The sequence below is a fragment of the Atractosteus spatula genome, chromosome 7 (assembly GCF_055471065.1).
Source record: "Atractosteus spatula isolate fAtrSpa1 chromosome 7, fAtrSpa1.hap1, whole genome shotgun sequence".
NCBI classification, from domain to species: Eukaryota; Metazoa; Chordata; class Actinopteri; order Semionotiformes; family Lepisosteidae; genus Atractosteus; species Atractosteus spatula.
In genome coordinates this window covers 49,069,336-49,088,520 of record NC_142712.1, presented here as the reverse complement: position 1 = coordinate 49,088,520, position 19,185 = coordinate 49,069,336, and the positions used below count along the sequence as shown (strand labels likewise).

General features: G+C 41.8%; 2 protein-coding genes across 3 annotated transcripts in view; one reads left to right on the top strand and one right to left on the bottom strand.

Moving 5' to 3' along the window:
* Positions 1-37: 37 nt before the first annotated feature.
* On the bottom strand, positions 38-7,796 carry LOC148831232 (protein FAM81A-like). The gene is made up of 8 exons (XM_088920019.1): positions 7,753-7,796; positions 7,007-7,286; positions 6,458-6,576; positions 4,947-5,076; positions 3,025-3,131; positions 2,622-2,757; positions 1,836-2,031; positions 38-954 (listed from the first exon to the last, which is right to left on the bottom strand). The coding sequence occupies exons 1-8, from the start codon at positions 7,794-7,796 to the stop codon at positions 830-832; spliced, it is 1,137 nt and encodes a 378-aa protein (XP_088776145.1). The 3' UTR covers positions 38-829.
* A 2,033-nt stretch (positions 7,797-9,829) lies between these two features.
* The window catches only part of myo1ea (myosin IEa), a 70,191-nt gene continuing 60,835 nt past the window's right edge, over positions 9,830-19,185 (top strand). For both annotated transcript variants that reach the window (XM_088921662.1, XM_088921661.1), the window contains exon 1: positions 9,830-10,139. In XM_088921662.1, coding sequence (XP_088777788.1) covers positions 10,137-10,139 — 3 coding nt within the window. In that variant the 5' untranslated portion in view covers positions 9,830-10,136. The remainder of the gene's footprint in view (positions 10,140-19,185) is intronic.

Here is a 19,185-nt window from a genome sequence, read left to right as displayed (position 1 = left end):
TACTGTATGAAATAAAAAATAAGGTGACCAAATAATACAAGTGTTCTGCAGTTTTATTATGTGGTAGATGGACACAAGAGAAATAGCAGAAATTAAAATACTTCTTTTAGACAACAAGTTTCTTCTTTTATAACAAGACTGTGCTTCAGACCTTGTCACAAAATACTTATTGCAGTATATAATACATTAAGTACAATACTGTCTGTAAATTTAAAATAAAAACTAATATGTTTCTAACAAAATAAAAGTTTTTCAATAAGTTATAATACATCTTGTATAGAGGCAAAACCAGATACGTTGTGAAAATTCAAGTGAGGAAGCCAAATGTCTCATTTGTCTGAAACCCTTTATAAGTTCTTTTTAAATGACAGCTACATCCATTTTCTTTCCATATGATGGTATTACAGTTGATGCAAAGTGCTTCTGAAATAACACTGAATTTATACTGGATGAACCTCAGGCTCACCTCAATTGACAGATTTAGGGTATTTTTTGATACCCCCTCTGTACAGCAAACAACATACAAGGTCAACCAAAATATTGCTCATGCTCGCCATTCAAATCTTTTTCCTCTGGTGCAAAATTTTGCTTCACTCTTTTTGAGCCCAAAACAAACCACAGCTACTGTAACAGTCCAACATGTTTAAAGGGAAAAAGAGCAGTCGTTGCAGAACTATTGCTGATACACCTGATCCATTAACATCATGCAGTTACTTCCAGAACATGGGAATCACATTCTGCACTGGAAAAAGTCCTGGAGGCGTATCAGAGATCGGAAAGGTGTGTTATCTACAAGTCTTACTCCCCAGTGTCACCCCAGGCTGCCCTGTCAGGATGGCCTGGCCCTCCTTTTCACCTGCGCAATCTGCTTCTGCAGCTGCTCCTTCTCCAGCCTGAGCTTCGCCTCCAGCACCAGACGCAGGGACCCCAGGCTCTCGTGGATGGCAGCAAAACCTTTCAACAGAAGAACAGCATCTCTCCACAACGACACACTTGCCAAAATATTTCCCACTGCCCCTACCCCACCACAGAGCAAAACTGGCTTTAACTAAACAAATGGGTTTGTGTTAGTAAATTTAAACAATCTCCTAAAACATGCATAAGATACAGTAAGTGTAAGGTAATACCCATGTGACATCAATTAGTACACAACTAATGCTTTAATAATATATCATTGGAATACTGCACAGCACTGGTGACTGTAGCAAACTGAATTGCTGGCTCTTTTCTTAACTTGATCTCCTTTCATTATACGGCTTAAGACTCCAATAAAAAAATACGTTTTATTTATTAGAAGGTAATTTTCTTTTTATACTTTCCTTGCCTGTTTTCAGTTCCTATAATATCTACATTTGCAGTACTATATTTGCTTTCCAAGCTAATTTGTTAAAAAGTGATACAAAAAGGTTCTCTTTGGGATAATGGCTGGTTAAGAGCAGATTTAAGAATCGTAAACGCATATTCTAAACGAATTCACAATGCAAAACCTAGGGTGAAAACAAAGCAGCAGCTACGATTCTGCGTGGAAGGGCTTTTCAGAATCGTAGATAATGTATGGAACTACTGTAGCTCTCCGACACACGGTCTTCTTCAAAGAAACAGCTAGATGAAATCCTGGGAGAGAGCAATTAGCTGCTAGCAAACAAACAATTAAGATGGGCAGAATGTCCTTACAGCCATGCTTATGGTTCCTAAATCTGACAGGGCAGGGGAAGTTAGATTACCTCCTGATGCAGAAATGGGTAAAATCCGTGACGGAAGCTAATGACTAGTTAGGTTTCTAAGGAAGTTTCCACAATCCCTGTGTCGCTAAGAGGATTGCGTTCGCTTCTTACCAGTGTTGGTTTCTGCTCTCATATTCTCCACCTCCTCCCACAGCTGCTTCTCGATTTTTGTTATTCGGGCGTTTAACTTCTCCTCTGCGTGCTTCACTCTCTGCAACCCCATGTTCATTTTTTGTGTCTCCTCAATCTTATCGAGCTTGGCAGAGAGCTGGTTGTACTTCTCTTCCACAATTCTGTCATTGCTGTCCTACAAAGGGAGAGCAAAGAGGTTTTATTACAGGCAACACACACAGGATATTCCTAAAAACTGAGCTCTGCGGTCTTTCGTCTATAACAAATTTAACAATTGAAAAAAGTCAACAGGCAATTCTAATATCTTTTAAACTCTAAGACGCTATATTGAAGATACTTGAGTGTCTAAATCCTCCTTGATTTTTATTGGGATTTAAGCGGGTAAGCTTTTGAATGAGGGGTTATGTTTTTCATGATTTTATTTTCTCTATATAATTTTCTAAAATCCAATTGCATTCTTTCTCAACCAACCCCCTACAATAGAAAGCAAATCTTCCAAAGCTAAATAAACAAATATAGTTTATATAGTGTATTTGTCTGTGTTCATTTTCAGGAACCGTTATCCTGGCTCCTGAATCTGGAAATATGAACAAATCACTGAACACTAGGATGGGCTGGAATTATGCTAAATACACAATTCCTCTTTGCTGTCTGTGCCTCTGGGATAAGCCTTGGCTTACCTAGAATACGTACTGTTGGTTCTAATAGTGGAAGGATATGCCAAATCAGACCTGTCCTAACTGAGAAGGCTAATTAAATTCTTACAATAGTGGTCTTTATGAGCCCGGAGAGTTCCTCAATCTTGTGAATGACCTCCTTTGCTGTATTCTCCTGTTCCTTCTCCAGCCAGGTTCGAATGGACATCATTTGTCCTTTCAGTTCATCAGAGACTATTTTTAACCTACAGGAAACAAGATAGGAGAATAAAATACTGTAAGCTACTGCCTATAAAAACATTGAATTTTGAGAGAAAATTAGCCAAGCCGAAGGAAATATAATTCATACACTTCCTGAAACCAATCAAATGAAGTTTCACTTCATGTTGTTTATTTAGAGTCCATGTTCTGCATTTTCTTCTCCTATTCAGCCCTCATTGACTATCCTCTATGCAATGCTTTCCCTCCTGCCTTGACTTCTGCTTTTCCTTTGTACACCAAGAGCTACTTACTTTGTGTCCAGCAGGTGGAGTTGGTGACCAGTATCTCCCTGTGAAGCTTTTATCTTGGCCTCCTGGAGAGCAGCAGACTGTTCAATCTTACTGTACACAACAGAGATCTGTGTAACAGGGTAATAAACAACAGTGAGAAAGCTAAAGCTAAGCTAAGTCCAAACAAAGCAACTGCCCAATTCCTAATCTGATATATGAAACATTGTGGAAAGAATAAGTTAAAATTTCCCATTGTATAGCAACTTCATCCATTTAAGGGGGTTGTGCATACAGTATACAAGTTTATACAACACATCTGTTGCCTTTATTTGAGTATATCTGTATGGGCAGATGTGGAAAATATATTGTTCTGCTTAATCAGTTCAACTTGTAGAAAATGCTGTAATTTTTAAAACCGTAAGTGGACCTATCTGCCACACCATAGGAATAGTATTTCCTTCTATATAAAGTAGAAATATATTTCTAAATAAATGATAAACTGTACAAAAATGTGGGAGTTTTGTGACATTTCAATTCCCATTTCTTTATGATTATGTTATTTTTTGCAACAGTCACCCAGAATCCATTCTCTGCAATCCTGACAAGGCTCATGGAAAGGTGGCTATAACAACTATTGCAAGATGGCAGCACTAAAAGAAAATAAGATGTTTCATATTTCATGTTACTTTTTTCGATTTTCAAAGTCAGTGCAGATCATCAGATTGTAAGTGATGCATATAGTAACATTACAGAATGCATTTCCATGATGAGCATGATAAAAAGCACACAATAAACCCAAAGCAAAGCAGAAATAAGAGCTGAGAAACTTCTAGAGATTAACACTAGATGGAGCCCTTGGCTTAACAACCTTACTCCACCTACCAGAGTGTCACTCTGGCACTACAGTTGGATGTAAAAAAATCTTTACACTTATATAGCAGCTTCTGGACACTCCATTCAAAGCACTTTACAGGTAATGGGGATCCCCTCCACCACCACCAACGTGCAGCCCCACCTGGATGATGTCACTGCAGCCATAGTGCACCAGTACACTCAGCTATTAGTGGGGAGGAGAACACAGAGATGAAGCCAATTCATAGATGGGGATTATTAGGAGGCCATGATTGGTAAAAGCCAGGTGGAATACTTGTCCAAGACACAGGGGGTAACATCCCTACTCTTTTCAAGTAACACCCTGGGACTTTTAATAACCACAGAGAGCCAGGACCACGGTTTCACATCTCAATCAAAGGCGGATACTTTTTTTACAATATAGTCTCCCCGTCACTATACTGGGGCATACTGGGACACAGACTGCAGGACGAGTGCCCCCTACTGGCCCCACTAACACCTCTTCCAGCAGCAACCACACCCAGAATCACACCTGCTGAGCCTCAGTGGGCTGCCACGTTCTGAGTTGCAGGGTGATGTAGCAGCTGGCTAATGTAATGTAATGACTCCTAATACTTTTGCTGTGATGCACTTCACTCGCTGTTATGTTTTTCATCCCTCCTTATCCAGAAAACACAATATGATTCTTATTTGTAGTGGTTCACATTCTTCAATTTAGAACAGAAGTCTTCATTTTAAATTTCCAGCTTTTCCAAGCTTTTCTTGAGTATTTTGCAAGGTGCGCTGTGCATGCACGAAAATGGTGAAGATGCAGCAGAGGGCTTTGAAAATAATCTATTTCTAGATCGTTTACTATTGTTATCTGACCATCTGTACTGCTACATACGCTTCACTCAGAATTGATTTGGTTTAGCTGTAATTGGATATTTTTATACTCCACTTCCTTTTTTGCACTGCCATCGTAGTGTTATGGAAAGTCACTGTTCTCAAGTCTTTTGTTACACATTTTTGCACATTCAGCAATGGTAATATTAAAATAAATGTAGACTGGGGGACATTCCCGCACGCTCTTTCTCTTTCACTTGACATACCTGAACATCTACATCCTTTATCTGGGATTCCAAGGCAGCTTTTGATAATTGCTGGTCTTTGCTAAGGCTCTGGATCTGCTCGTTTGCAGATCTGATGTCGGCTGACAGTCGGGCGATGCTCGCATCACACCTGTTAAGTGGTTACAGATGAGCTTTTCAGCATCGGCTCCACCAAAACTTTACAAAAGCAGATAGAAATGGCTCTATGTCTTGCAAACGGAAAGACAATGACTGTATAGCTTTCTGTTGTTCGTGCTCTCCTTATGCTTCTCCAAATGTTTTTTTTTTATTATGGCAATGTTTATGTGAATGTCGCCAAACAGGTTCTTTGTTTAACACATAATAATAAAAGGGAGGGGACCTCAATGTTGCTTAATGTCATGCAGGTGAACTGGGAAACTTGCACTTACAAGACTGGCAGCTGATTCACAGTCGCCCTGTAATACAATGTCAGCATTGTCTAGAGCTGGTTATTCAGAAGCACCAGGTTGGCAAAAACCGTGGTGCATATGATCTAAGCTTTTTGCGAAAAAAAAGAAGAGTGTGTCTGTCACTAGGAGAACACTCAAACACACCCTCTGGTGAGTGCCAGAGTTTATCTGCCTGGGGGCTGTGTGCTGGAGGATGAATGCTTTTAGAAGCCTCTGATGTACACCGTGCCATTGTTAAGGCCGTCAGGCAGGTCACACCCAGATTAACCAGTTATGCCACACCCGTTCTTCCTTGCCCATTGACTACACAGCTCAGCTATCTTGCAAGTCCACATACCAGCGCTTGATTAGCAAAAGAAACACAACACCATGCACGCAACAGGCCGTTTGAATAAGGCTGCTAGTTCTTCTGTTTCTGAATGCGTTTCTATGCACGTATATCTTTCTCAGACATGATTTGCTTGTTACTAATGAGAAAGCATGGTGACCTATACAGGACATCCCCACTGATGTTCCAATGATGATATATGAATGTTAAATTGTAGTTGCTGTACACCCACCCATTTTTAAGTTTACATTTTTAGGTCCTTTTTAGAACAAGGTTACTGTGCGAGCACAGCTTTTTTCTTCACAGACATAGCACCTTGTGCCTTGCAATACAAGAAAATAAAATTGAGGAAGACCTTGAAGGCATGCTGGTAGGTTAATTGGGTCCTGGCAATATTGGCCCTGGAGTGAGTGTGTTTGTGTCTGCATTGGATTGAAGTGACGTCCAGGGTATACCCCGCCTTGCGCCTGTTGCTTGCTGGGGTAGGCTCCAACCCTGCTGCAACCCTGAATGAAGTGGTTAGAAAAGAAGTGGATAGATATATATATATTGCATATATTACTTGAGAAATGTGTTAAATGCACCAGAAATGTTGGGATCTTATGGTCTTTACATACCGGATCTCTGAAACTACAGTATATGAGTTTTTACAAAATCTGATCAGGCCCTTATTGCCATCTCGCAGGTGGAACAATTACCACCTGTAGTAAAGCTGTCCCTGTTCTGTCAGTCGACAGAGTGAGCTGACTCACCTGGCAATCCTGCCTCGCAGGTCACCCAGGGTAGAGACCTGGTGCAGCTCCAGGCTCCTGACTGCAGTGTTGGTACCACAGGCGACTCCATCCCGGGTTCGGATCTGTTCCCGCAGAATCTAACCTCACAAGCAGAACAGAGTGGCTTACTCTGTGTGTGATGGCAGGAGAACAACTGCTCCGATTTGTGCTAGCTGTGTACAGTGGTACCAGCTTCCCACAATAGAAACATCAGTCCTCTGCTGGTGTTCCTTTAAAACAAGGCAGTGCCTTTTAAGTTCTAGAGTTACAATTGTGACAATCACAAAAAAAGTTGGCTATATTCAGAGCCGTGATTCAGATCAACTTAGGGAGAGAGTAAAATTCTCTTAAATGGGAAGAGAATAAAATGCAAATATGGTAACAAAAATCACAGTGAGCTGCTGTACTAGTGGGGAGGATGAGGGAAATTGCATCTTCATTGTGAGACAGATTTGGGAAAAGCTCAGCAGCATGGGAGCAGCATGAAGATCCTATAGCACCCTTCTGGAGGACGCGGCACAGCCTCACCTCGATGTTTGTATTCATCCGTCGGACGATGGCCGTGATGTTGAAGATGTGCTCCTCCAGGAGCCGCCTGGCCGCCTGGTCCCCCCAGTCTCTGCTCAGCGCCCCCCGCAGGCCGGCGACGATCTCCTCCTGGAGGTGGAGGGCCTGCTCCACCAGGGCGGCGGTGGCCTTCTCACGGGGGCTGGACCTGCTGTCCGACTGGCCCGCGTGGCTCCGGGCAGCAGCCGGGAGCAGCGCCTCGTGGGGCACGGAGTGAGAAGACCTGCCTGAGCTCCGGGGCCTGCAGGGACAGGAGAGAAGAAATCCCCTGGATTTCAGTCTAACCTGCCTGTAATGAACGCACTCGGGCGAAGTGGGGGAAAGAAGTGTGCCCTCCTATATAAAAAGTGCTTTCAGATCAAAAGCACTATATAAATGCTCTAATTTAATAATGGGTCAAAATAACCACTCACCAAGGATAATAACCAAAACATCCTTATTATGACCTCTAGGGTTCATTTGCTAAGTGCCACCCTGCACATATCCTCAGGACACAATGACAACCTTTCCAGCACACTGAAACATGTTTTACCTAAAATGTAAAAACCTTATATTGATTTTTTCATTTTTCTATTTAGTATCAACATTAAACATAAAACAAGCAAAGGTTTAATATTCCTCCCCAAAAAAGTTGCTCTAAAATCTCACATACAGACTAGAATAATTTTTAAAAGAATATAACAATCCCTTGTATTTCTATATAGTGCCTTTCATCCCAAAGGATCCCAGAACACTTGCGACTTAAACACATTTTGAGAAATCACTTTCTTCCTCCAAGCACTTTCTTAGGTATGGTTTCTTTGCCCTTACCTTTCTAAAGGCGCCAGTGATGGGAAGTTGAGGGTATGTCTTGGCATGTCCTTTTTCAGAGCTCATGTCCAGAGAGAAGTTACATCAAATTAGCACAGCGGTTATGCAGTACAGTGCAACAAGCTCTAAGAACAAACCCACCGCAGCACAGGAGATGAATCACAATCACCTATGAGTTTCGATGGGCCTCATATTAACTGTGCGCGTTGCGTTGCAATGTCTCACTGTCTACAGTACAAAACATTAATATGGTTGGAGCCCCTGCTGCAAAAACAACAGCTTGGTCGTTGATCAATAGCAATCAACTGATGATGTTAAAATGGAACACCGATTTCAGTTTTTGCACAGTTAGAGTTCGATACATTTGGATAAGACAATCCTGCAATCCTATTGGGTTTGAGTCAGGCTTTTAGCTTAAAAGGAAACCGTCTTTTTCATCTGGTTTATTTGTTCAGAGAAAGTACCACGCTTGGTAAAAAACACTGCTTACGTTAATTTATCAAGCATCACATTCTGCTGACTGGGGTGCGCGCCTTTCCTAGAAAAACAAACCCATTTGGAGCTGCAATCACACTTTAGAAAGGTCTTCCTTACCCTTTCCAGCACCGCATTTATTATTCATTTGTGACTGATGTTTCTCTCCTAAGCAAGGTGCATTGTGACAAGGATGTGACAATAGCAATGGGGATTTGAACCTACAACTTGACAGTCTTGTTGAAGGAAATAATCGGCCGTCTAAGGAAATTTGGTCTTTTCAGGAAAGCAGGGTGGGATGCCTCCCCCAACAGAAATTCTTGACATGACATGTTGACATTAGATGTTACATTTGTTAAGTGGGTGTCTAGCTCTGCGCAGTGAAGAGAAATAAACACATCATGAAGGTATTTCATATATCAGGCAAGACCAATAATAACAGTGGGAACTAAAACCAGTTCAGAATGCAAACTGGATACGAGGCAAATACATTTAATTCAATTCCATTTGTGGGTTCACATGTGAAAATGACGAACCAGAGACATGACTGGACCAAACACAATTCACCCTTAAATAAAACATTAAAGCGCCAAGACTGACTCGGTATTTGTGCTAACAATGAGGACGCGTACAGTGTTAACCGAGCTTTTAATGGACGCCGTTTTCATTGCGGTGAGAGTACAGCATGCAAGCAGCCGCAACCAAAACTGAAATTATGGGGATATAAAGATGAAAACGCGATACAAGACACTTAATACTTACATTCGCCACTCGATTAAGAAAAATTGGACATGATTAGTTAACAAATATATATATATATCGGCATGCAAGTACAATATAGATAGGAATCGGCATACAGCAGATGTTCCATTACATCAAAAATATTCTCCATACCCGATGTGCAATAGAGCCCAGTTACATTAAGCTCTCCAGTTCAGAATTTCTCTTCAAAACCAAACAGGTGTTTTTTTCAGATCAATATTTGCGATTTATGCAATATCCTGAGTTTATAATGCTGACAGGTTTATAGCCGTGGTGCTTCACTTCCACTAGTGACGCTGTTGCCCTGGTAACCATGGCACCAAGGGGCGTGCCTTGCTTTGCTCTGAGGCATGGGGAGGGTTTGCTCTTTGCTTAAAATAAAAGACAATAATAACAACAATACAGCAAGTAACACATCCCCTGAAGTTAATTAGATAAAATAAATACGATTATTTCGATGTATATTTATACAAAATACCTTATGAGTTTTCATGTAAACTGGTTATTTTAACATAATTGACACTTTTCTAGGTATTGTCACGGATGTTTTTAGTAGCCTAAGGGTTTTAAAAAACTACATTTCCCAGAAACTCAAGCGCTGCTGCTGGCGCTTTCCTCCCGGCAAAAATGATGTCATCCGGTAGGATTTCCCTCAGGAGTGACGCGATGAGATGGCTATCCCATTGGCTGCAGAAAACACGAATTCTCCATTTATGGATTGTTTGCCTGGTTTGTACCATTAGCTGCATGAACACTGAGTGTAACTGTACTGATCAAAGGCAAGAAGTCAGACTAGTAGATGAATCACGTTGAAGACACAGAGACGATCTCCGGTTCTCAGCCATAACCATGGACACGGATAAAGTTTGGTACTGATGAGATCATCCCCGTTGGAGAACTGGAATTTAATGTGCACCTGATTGTTTTTTGTTTACGTTCTTGAATACAAGTTGTACGGATATCTTGTTAAAATATAAAAGATTTTGAGACAACGCCTTCGCTAAAAAGGGGGAATAATACTTAAGGAAAAAATAAAAGCCAAAGAATGGTAAGTAAAACCGTTTCGTACTTTAAAGACAAAACCCTGTTTTTAGTTTCACATATGGTTGCAACGTTGAGATGCCCGTTCTTATGGCTTTTACCATTAAGGTTTTGCAAAATAATTAAATCCATATTTACTCATTTAAACTAGCCTTATTATCTATGCAGGTTATGCTATTCTTTATCCGCGGTTTGGAGTACAGGAGTTAGCCTGTTTTTGTGCGGTGTACGAGTTAAGGAACTAACTGCTGAGATGTAAATTATTCACCTCGCTGCAAGAAGACTAGGGCATGGTACTATTATGAATTAGTTCTTACGTTCAGCGCGTTACTGACGCTCTAAAAATGTTTTATGACTTATGTATCGTTAAAATATAAAACGGTAGAAATCTAGTTTAGCGTATTCTAAACTGGACGAGAAAGTAGACTTGCCAGCGCTCATTATATATATACGATCAAGAAAGTCTCACACTTTCCTTTTTTACAGTAGTTACAGTTACTGTGTTTTTCCCCTTTGGTCATTATCTTCTCCAGTAATTGAAACAGATGGAAATTCGCGGTTCAAGTTCAATGTTACGGCGCGTTGTTACAGTAGGTGTTTGCTGCAGACGATGATGGAGAAGGAGTCGCCGCACAGATTCCCGTAATGGAGCTAACCCCGGCTTCGTTTTTTCGTGCCCTGCTGCCACATCGGTACCACCAGGCATTATCCCCCCCCGCCCCAAAAGCAAGCAGTTCAGACATATCCGGCATAAACCGTTTTACAGCGGGCCGAGAATGAAACCCCAGGATCCGCTTGAGTTCCCGGGACTCTCTCTTTCTTCATTTACAAACCCAAGAGCGCAGTAAGACTGCAGCCTTATTCTAAATCAGTGCGTCCAAGGTTTCAACGGGTGTGGAAAGATCGCTAATCCCCAGGACTCTTCCGACGGGAGGTTTAGGTTGGTCTGCCGCTGTAGTCTTTGGAAGAGGGGCTTTATAAAGATACCTGTTGCTGGACTATTGAAGTGGTGCTCTGCAGGATCCGCGAGCGACGCGCGTCCGACCTGTGTTGAACTTATTCGCGGACAAGTTTTGTTTATTTTTTTTTCCCGGGACACACCAATGTAGGATAAAAAAACATCTTCTTTACACCTGTTTCGTTGATGGCGAGGTCGGTGGTGGGACTATAATTGCAACAACTGGATTCCTCACACAAACGTATTTGTTTAACCGAAAGGAACAAGGAAATTAATAAATCTGATTCAGGATATGTGATTACTATTTTATACAACCCATTATTCTGGCAGATAGTATGCAAGTTAAGGTATTTAAAGACACTTTATGAAACATTTCACTTTAAGGCGGAATTCGTCAGCTGTTTTATAAACACATTTACCTCAAATTACCTCTGACGTCCTTCCGTAAAGCACAATACTTTGGGGGCGGGAGACAGGAGCAATTAAATTGAATCCCGTCTCGATTGTGGACTTTTGAGAACTGTAGCACAGTCTCAGATTAAAGCTATGATAAATGGCACACTTTGACCAGAGGCTGACGTGAGTTAGAGGTGTCGCAACAGAAACTAAAAAAAAACAACAACATGGTCTCACACCACCACCGACTAGGGTGATTAGATCTTGTCCACCTTTGTACAATTTTGCTCATGTCTCCACCTGTAAAACGCATCTTTCTAAGATGTCTCCTATTGTAATGTTGAACACGTGTGAACAGCATCTTAATTTTAATTTCACAATATGGCACTCCAATCGACAAAGCACTCCTGCGTTTGCAGTTAAAGGTCTTCAGCTGTGAACAGAATTGAAGAAACATTCCTGCTATGTTAACGTAACCAGAATTTGCACAAGGGGGGAAAAAAAGCGTGTTCTGAATGTTGAGGTATTCCATGGGTCCCCATCTCCTAATATCTCTCTGCCCACTAATCGTCACATTAAAAGAAGTTTGAGCTGAAAAGTGTTGTGGCCAAGACTGGATTTTAGCTAGCTTTAACTCTTGAATTGGTCTGAGAAAAGAATACATGACAACAAGAGAAGTAATGAATTCAGTCAAGAGACAATGACCACAGATGAGCTGAAACCTGTAGAGCTTCTTGGTTCTCTAAAGCATTAGCCAATCAGGAATATTTACAGCTTTCTCAGCCTGACCAGGTGGGCTAGCTGGTCCCAGTGTAGCTGAAAAAATGCTGTACCTTATTCTATCAATTGACGGTTTCTCTTCCTATGCATGTCTAAAGAACACGGGTATCCAAGAGATCTGTAAAACAACAGAACTTCAGATCATACTGGCAACTGCTGATCTAAAGTGATTACTGGTGTAATTGCTCAGACGTTAAAAAAAGTGTATCCTCTGTAGTGTTCAAAATATCGGTTAGACTAACAATAGCTGGACATTCGCCAGATAAAAATGTGTTCAAAATGGGTTTAGTTATTAAATCCTTTAGTCTGGCTTGGGACAAAATACTAGAAAGCTCACAGATGAAAGGATGCTATTTGAATCGATCTGGGTTATCCAGTTTTTAGTGTCTTAATGGGTCTTGGTGACGGCAGCAATTGACAACACGATTTTCCAGTTTAGTCCTCATTCCCAGGAGATTCCTGTCTGGCCAAGAGACAAGGCTGCTATTTTGCTGGAAGGTGTAGGGGTTTGTGAGGATCGTTTTGAGGAAATGTAGCTGTGGATAGCATCCCTGTGTGCAGAAATGAAGGTCTTGGAATGAGGCCAGGCAGTGGGGTACGCAGTCTGGTGAACTGGTCTCTTTCCTCATTCCAGGAAAGAGCTGCATTTTCCATCACAGAGTAAACTGATCCCAGGTCGAGCAGAGCCACCGGCTGGAAACCAACCCCTATTCAGTTTCACTGCGATGCTAACAGGCACATTATTCTCCACCTCGCTCACTGGCTCTGCAAGCACATCAGACATGACTGGTAGTTCACTCAAAGGTGAAGTGGTCAGAAATTCTGGGGAAACTATCGAGAAAACATTGTGTGCTGCCTTTTTGTAGGCTCAGCTGAGTCTCTCCTTTGTGATAAATAGTTATTGGAACAGTCAGACGGTGGAGAAGGGATCTGGTTGGCAAATGTTCAGATTCTGTCCCAGTATGTTGCCTCCTCTCTCTCTCCCCAAGGTTGTTTTTTGAAGGAGAGGTTTTTGTCCATGAAATGTGTGCAGCTGACATGCAGGAGAACTGCAAAAAGAGCAATCTGTATTTTTCTGGGATAACTTAGCCCATTAGTAATTTAATCTGTCCTTTGCTATTAGAACTGCAGGCGGGGCTTTATTAGACTCTTCGCTGCTCTGAAGGTATTGGGGTGAGCTTGTTAGTTGTGTGTCACAAGCCAAAAGGAACACAAAAACCGGGATCTGAAATCACGACTCTGACATGGAAATTGGTTCTGGAAAAGGAGTCAAATCTGTGTCTTCAGTGGCAGATGCTGGAGAATATCAGAAATGTTGTGTTTAGGAAGGTCATTCCTCAAATCTGTGCAAATGAAGACTAAATTAAAATGTGTAGGAGGTCAGCGCGGGGAACAGAGCAGTTTTTGTGCTTAAATGCTTATCTGTCTCAAATACTCAGCAAGGGCGTTTAAGTGACTTAATTTATATACTTAATAACTGTAATAGTCTATGCAGTTGAACTGTTGTGTCTAAGCTAGTTTCCGGGAAAAAGTATTTTTGTTGTTAATTGATAACATTCTGAGCTTGGCTTCTCAGAGCCAGAATCGTTTACCTCTCCACAGATCAGAACCTCAGAAATACTGTCCTTACAGCACCCTGTATACTGAAATTCCCAGGAGGGGCTGAGCAATGTGATCAGTAGTGAGGAGTCGGTTTGGAGGCCGGTAGCAGCAGTACCTGATACAGGTTTGCCTTCCTCGTGATTTCACAGTGCAGGGAAACAGGTTGGGGGTGGAGCTGTGCACATGGCTGTGTGTGCCTCTGCCTCACCTGACTGACAGGGGATCTGCCGGATCTGTCAGATTACAGCAGCAGCTGGTGAAAGTCACCTGATGAAGGTGTCTGCCAAGATTTTGGGTGAAAGGTAAACCCTATTGTCATGCGTGCTTTTCACTGGACTTGTTTCTATCCTATTAATGAGCCTTATACACAGCAACATTAGGTTTAGTGTAACAGAGAGGTGGCCGGCTCCGGTCCTGAAGAGATTTATGGGTCACCCTGATATCAACAAGTTCTCAACACTTGAAGCAAATCTGTTTTGACTGCTGAAGCAGGTGATTTTCTCAGTTTAGATATCATATAAAATGAAAACCCCAACACCCTGTAGCTCTCAGTGACTGTAGCTGGCTGTTTTTGACATAATTAAATCAATTTATCAAATTAATTGGTCTAAATCCACAAGTTTTCCAAGTCTTTACATATTGCTGATTTCATGATGACCTATAAGAATATGTGGACAGTGGCTCTCTGGGATTCCACAAATGAATTAAGGTATTGCTAGTTAATCTTTTTATAGCCTAAGATTGGGGAAAAATTGTCGCAGCAAAAAAAAAAAGGATAAAGCATCAAAACATGCTTGGAAAATTAAAAATATCAAATCTGGTAACACATATCAAAACAACATAGAGTTCGTGCTCCCATTCAGGACAAGCAAACAAGCGAAGGCCTTGTTTTAAAATGATTGACAGCCAGATCGCCTGCTTCCTGGTTTACTGCTTAATAACCTCAAGCGCTAAGGCAAGATAAATGGTGTGGTAAACTGGCCGTCATCTCACTCATTCCCCGCTGATAAAAAGCGTTTTACACGGCTACTATTCTGTGCGAATGGACTGAGGCGGCTTTGAACACTGAACATAAAAATCATCTCACTGGGAGGCTGCTGTGAAAAATATATGGGCATCTGCATGTGCCGATTGAAATCTTTATAGGCTGCTGCTGGAGAGGGGAGTGCCGAGAATGGATTTTATAACTTTACTGTTCCCGTCACTGTGGCTGCAGAGCTGCCAGAATCGCGCCGGCCATGTCTTTTATTCTGTACGACTGCACTTGTGTCACCAGTGTGGGTTAGGCTGTCTCGGCCACTTGGTCTTGGTGCTGTCCCCGTGCACCTGACCGCTCCAAGCACTGGGTGACAGGGTGTACTGTAACCAGGTACAAAAAAACTACGTCTAACATGACATTGAGACTAGGGACAAATATTTAACACAGCTCTTCACAAAGATCTATTCCTGCAAATGAAAATAAGTAATCAGACAAGCCGCATTTCTCTCTGAAGGGGCGGGAAAGCTTAATGGAAGAATTGGGCTCCACTTCAGATGTCAGTTTAAATGGACCGCCAGAATGATGCTGCGTTGGTAGTGAGATCTCCGTAAAAGTCCCTTTCCTTACAGACTAGCAGTTAATGCAGAGGCTATACACAGTATATGGACTGCAGTATAAGCAAGGCCCCATCTTTTGGCCATTTGCAGAATCTGTTCTCTGCAAGTCTTCCCGGCAGTCTGAGAGGGTGTTTTAAGGGGATAAAAGAGAAGGCAATGGAAGCAGCCAGGCAAGCCAGCTCAAGACTGCTGAGTAGCGTTTCACTCTGCTATAAATGGCTTGCATTAAAAATTCATGCTAAGTAACTAAACAAAGCCATTCACTGTAAATTAGAAGTACACTTTATATCAGGGCCATTAAACCTCACCAGTTTTAATTAGTTCCATTCTGAGTTAAAATGAAGAGTCGCAGCAGATGTAGCAGGCTGAAGGCTCTCGTACATGAATATAAACATGTTTTTATATCGCGGGTGCAGAGGTCTTGAGTCAGAGGAGTCAGAGGAACAAGTAAAGGTTTATTCCATGCTGAAAAGAGAAGAAAAGAAACGCAACATTTCGGCTGTGGAGCCTTCTTCGGGTTTGGCACCCGGGGAAGTGTCAGCCTCCACACCACTGAGCCACCCGTTGTGTCGTCTATCCATCCACTTTCTAACTGCTCGTTCCGAATCAGCCGGAGCCTATCCCGACAAGCAACGGGCGCAAGGCAAGGTACACCCTGGACAGGATGCCAGTCCATCACAGGGCGGATAACTTTGTAATCTTAGGAATTTTCATTTAAAATAAATTGAAATATGTGGTGCAGGTGCTGGTTCCTCTCACAGACATATCAAGAGTGATGTAAGACAGCTTACTATTTTGTCTATAGCTCCGTGTGGGTGTATTCTTGACTACCAGACATGCCTAACTGCACTTCCAAAATGACAGAGAGGAAAAAGGGATGGTTTGTTGTTTTTTTTAAGTCAGCAGTTAATGACTAAAGAGCAGAAAATATTCTTAGCTCCTTTGCAAAAATGCTGTGGATGATGTACTTACTGTAACCTTTTTCAACAAGCTTTTTAAAGCTCGGAGCTCACCGCATTGGTTTTCTTTTATGTCACAATCACAAGAATGTAGAACATTTCCTTTCAAGATGAGCTGTACTGTTTTTTTCAGGCTCGTGACCTCAGCTTTGTCCATTAAAGTCTGCTCTAAAAAGGGCTTCCATTTTAAGGTACGGTTGCATGTTCTGGTACAGTGGTGGACAGCTGTGGTCTTTAAGGGCCATAATATCTTGGTATTGTCATTTCAAATGATCTCTGAAGTCATTCAGTTAAACAGTTCCCTTGCCTTAGTGGTCATAATTAAAATCTTCTAAAATGGCTGATTTAAAGGTGACCCCTGAAACATGCTGGACTGTGACTCCCCATGACCAGGCTTAACCACTTCTGTTCAGGTGCAGCACATCTGGAAATTTCTGTCATTAAAATCCTTGAATTCATGCACAAGGTTTCGCATTAGGTAGAAGCATGTGCAGGGGTGCTCACACTTTCTACAGGAGACCTGCTCTGAGCTCCCTGTAAAAGGGGGGCGCCCTTTAGGAACAGGAGTCTTCTGAATCAACTTTCATCATTGTGCACATCTGTCCGTAATCCGAGGTATTTGTTTACTTTACATCGCACGAGGTCTGAAGCCCGCCGAGGCACTGAGAACCCACTGGAGACGCCTGGATTCACCACAGTGCGCTAAGCCTTATCTCTCTAGAGTCCTGCAATCTTTCCAGTCAGATTCTGTACAGCCTTCCCAATGTGGGTAATATCTGTGAACGATAGAGTAAAATACAGAAAGCCATGCTCATACTGAACATATGCTTATGTAACAATGCCCATTTGTCTCAGGACTAATATAGATGGTGATGTCCGCCTATTAGAACCTAGGTACTGTGGACCTCTCCCGAGGTAGGAGACACATGGCTCTGATCCTGGAGATATCCATGAGCATCCCTGATCAAATCCCTGTGGGCGCGGAGCTGCACTTGAAAACTTTCAAAAAGTTCTGCGGTGTCAGTGGCTAACGGCCAATTTGAATAGCCCACACGTTTGATTAAAGCTTCAGTTCCTGGTTCCTTCATTTGGAAAATGGCACATTTGGATATTAGATGCAAGGGCATCTGAAAATTCAGCAGACTTCACTTTTGCAAGATTTCTAGCCCATTTTCTGGCTCGATTTGTGTCGCCTTTGTTTGTTTCTGCAGAGTGTCCTGCAGAACCACGTCGTTTTATTTTTTTTATCCTTTGATTGTGACCGTCATCATTTCATTTCACTGCAGCCAATCTTCCATTGCAGAGGATCAGGCACAGTCCGTATTTCCTGAAGATTTTCGGCTCGCAGCAAACTGCAAAGACTACTCCATGAAAACAGAGAACATAAGCGATTTGGAAAGCAAAAAAGCCATTGAGACTTCGCTAATCTGTCTGTAGATTTTTTTTTTAAAAGACTTCCTTCTGATTGGGGAAAAAAACATTTCAGAATTTGCCAAAGACGCTTTGGGTGGCATATTACAAGTATTCCAATATTTAGGTTTCATTTTTAAAAAAAACATCCTTCTTAGTGGGGGAAAAAAAACACATTCAGAATTTGTAAAGGATGTTTTGTGTGGCATATTACAAGTATTCCAATATTTAGGTTTTATTTTTCTTTTTTAAAAACAGCCTTCTGATTGGGAAAAAAAAAACACATTTCAGAATATGTAAAGGACACCTTGGGTGGCATATTACAATTATTCCAATATTTAGGCTTCATTAAAGAAACACTACGTCTCTGAGCCTGTCTGGAGCAGCAGACAGCAAGCATCAGTCAAAGCCTTGCCTTCTGCCAGATGCTGAATAGTGGATCAGAATGATCGCACATGTTTTACATTACCAGCTTCTATTGGGAGTCGCAGGCACAGTAACATCTCCTCTGCACAGACGTCTGCAGTTCATTTTCTACACATGTCGCTCAGAGTGTGAGGAGGAGGTCTCACTTTGCTGTTCGAAAGGAATACGCAGGCAGCCTCTCTTGGAGTTTATTAAGTGTTGTTAAATTATTTTAATTTCAGATTGGTTCAGGTTCACACTTTTTTAGAGGAAAATTAACTGTGAATTACAGCATTCTTTATGGCACAATTTGCTGGGCTGTGAATATGAACTGAATAATGACCCGCTGGAGAACTTTGGGCCCTGCGGATTAATCCGTGGAACCTCTAGCTCACGTTTGTCTAGAACTCGATTTTTCCAGAATTTTCGGAGGAATTTTTGAATCTTGTTTGGAAAAGTTGACCGCGATTGGCATGTCTGCTGTTTGTGTATCAGCGTGAAGTCTGTCTGAGCTGTGCCTCAAAAGCAATCATTTTAGCAAGCTCTTTAATGAATTTCAAAGCCCTATAAAAAACTTTATATGAATTTTCGTTTTTTATTAATTGGACCGAACACTTTTTGTTTTTGTTTCTTGATTTAAACACTGTGGAAAGAGAAGCTTTATTGTCCGGTGGCCATTTAATGTTTCACTGCAGCCTCTCGACAAGATTAGTTCAACTGTATAAATGTTCAGCCCTATACCCTCTGAGCTTCAACAGCAGTCCCCTTTGTGCCAGGCCTTGCTTTGTCTGTCCCCCTGCCTTGTTTTCAATCAGCCATTCTCCTGTATGTTAAACCACTTCAATGTTCTTGTGCAGTCTTGCAAAGATGATCTATTGTTGCTTGCTGACTAATTGTCAGATGATTTTCTGACTCGCTTTTGTGAGCCGGTGTCTCTTGCGTGCATT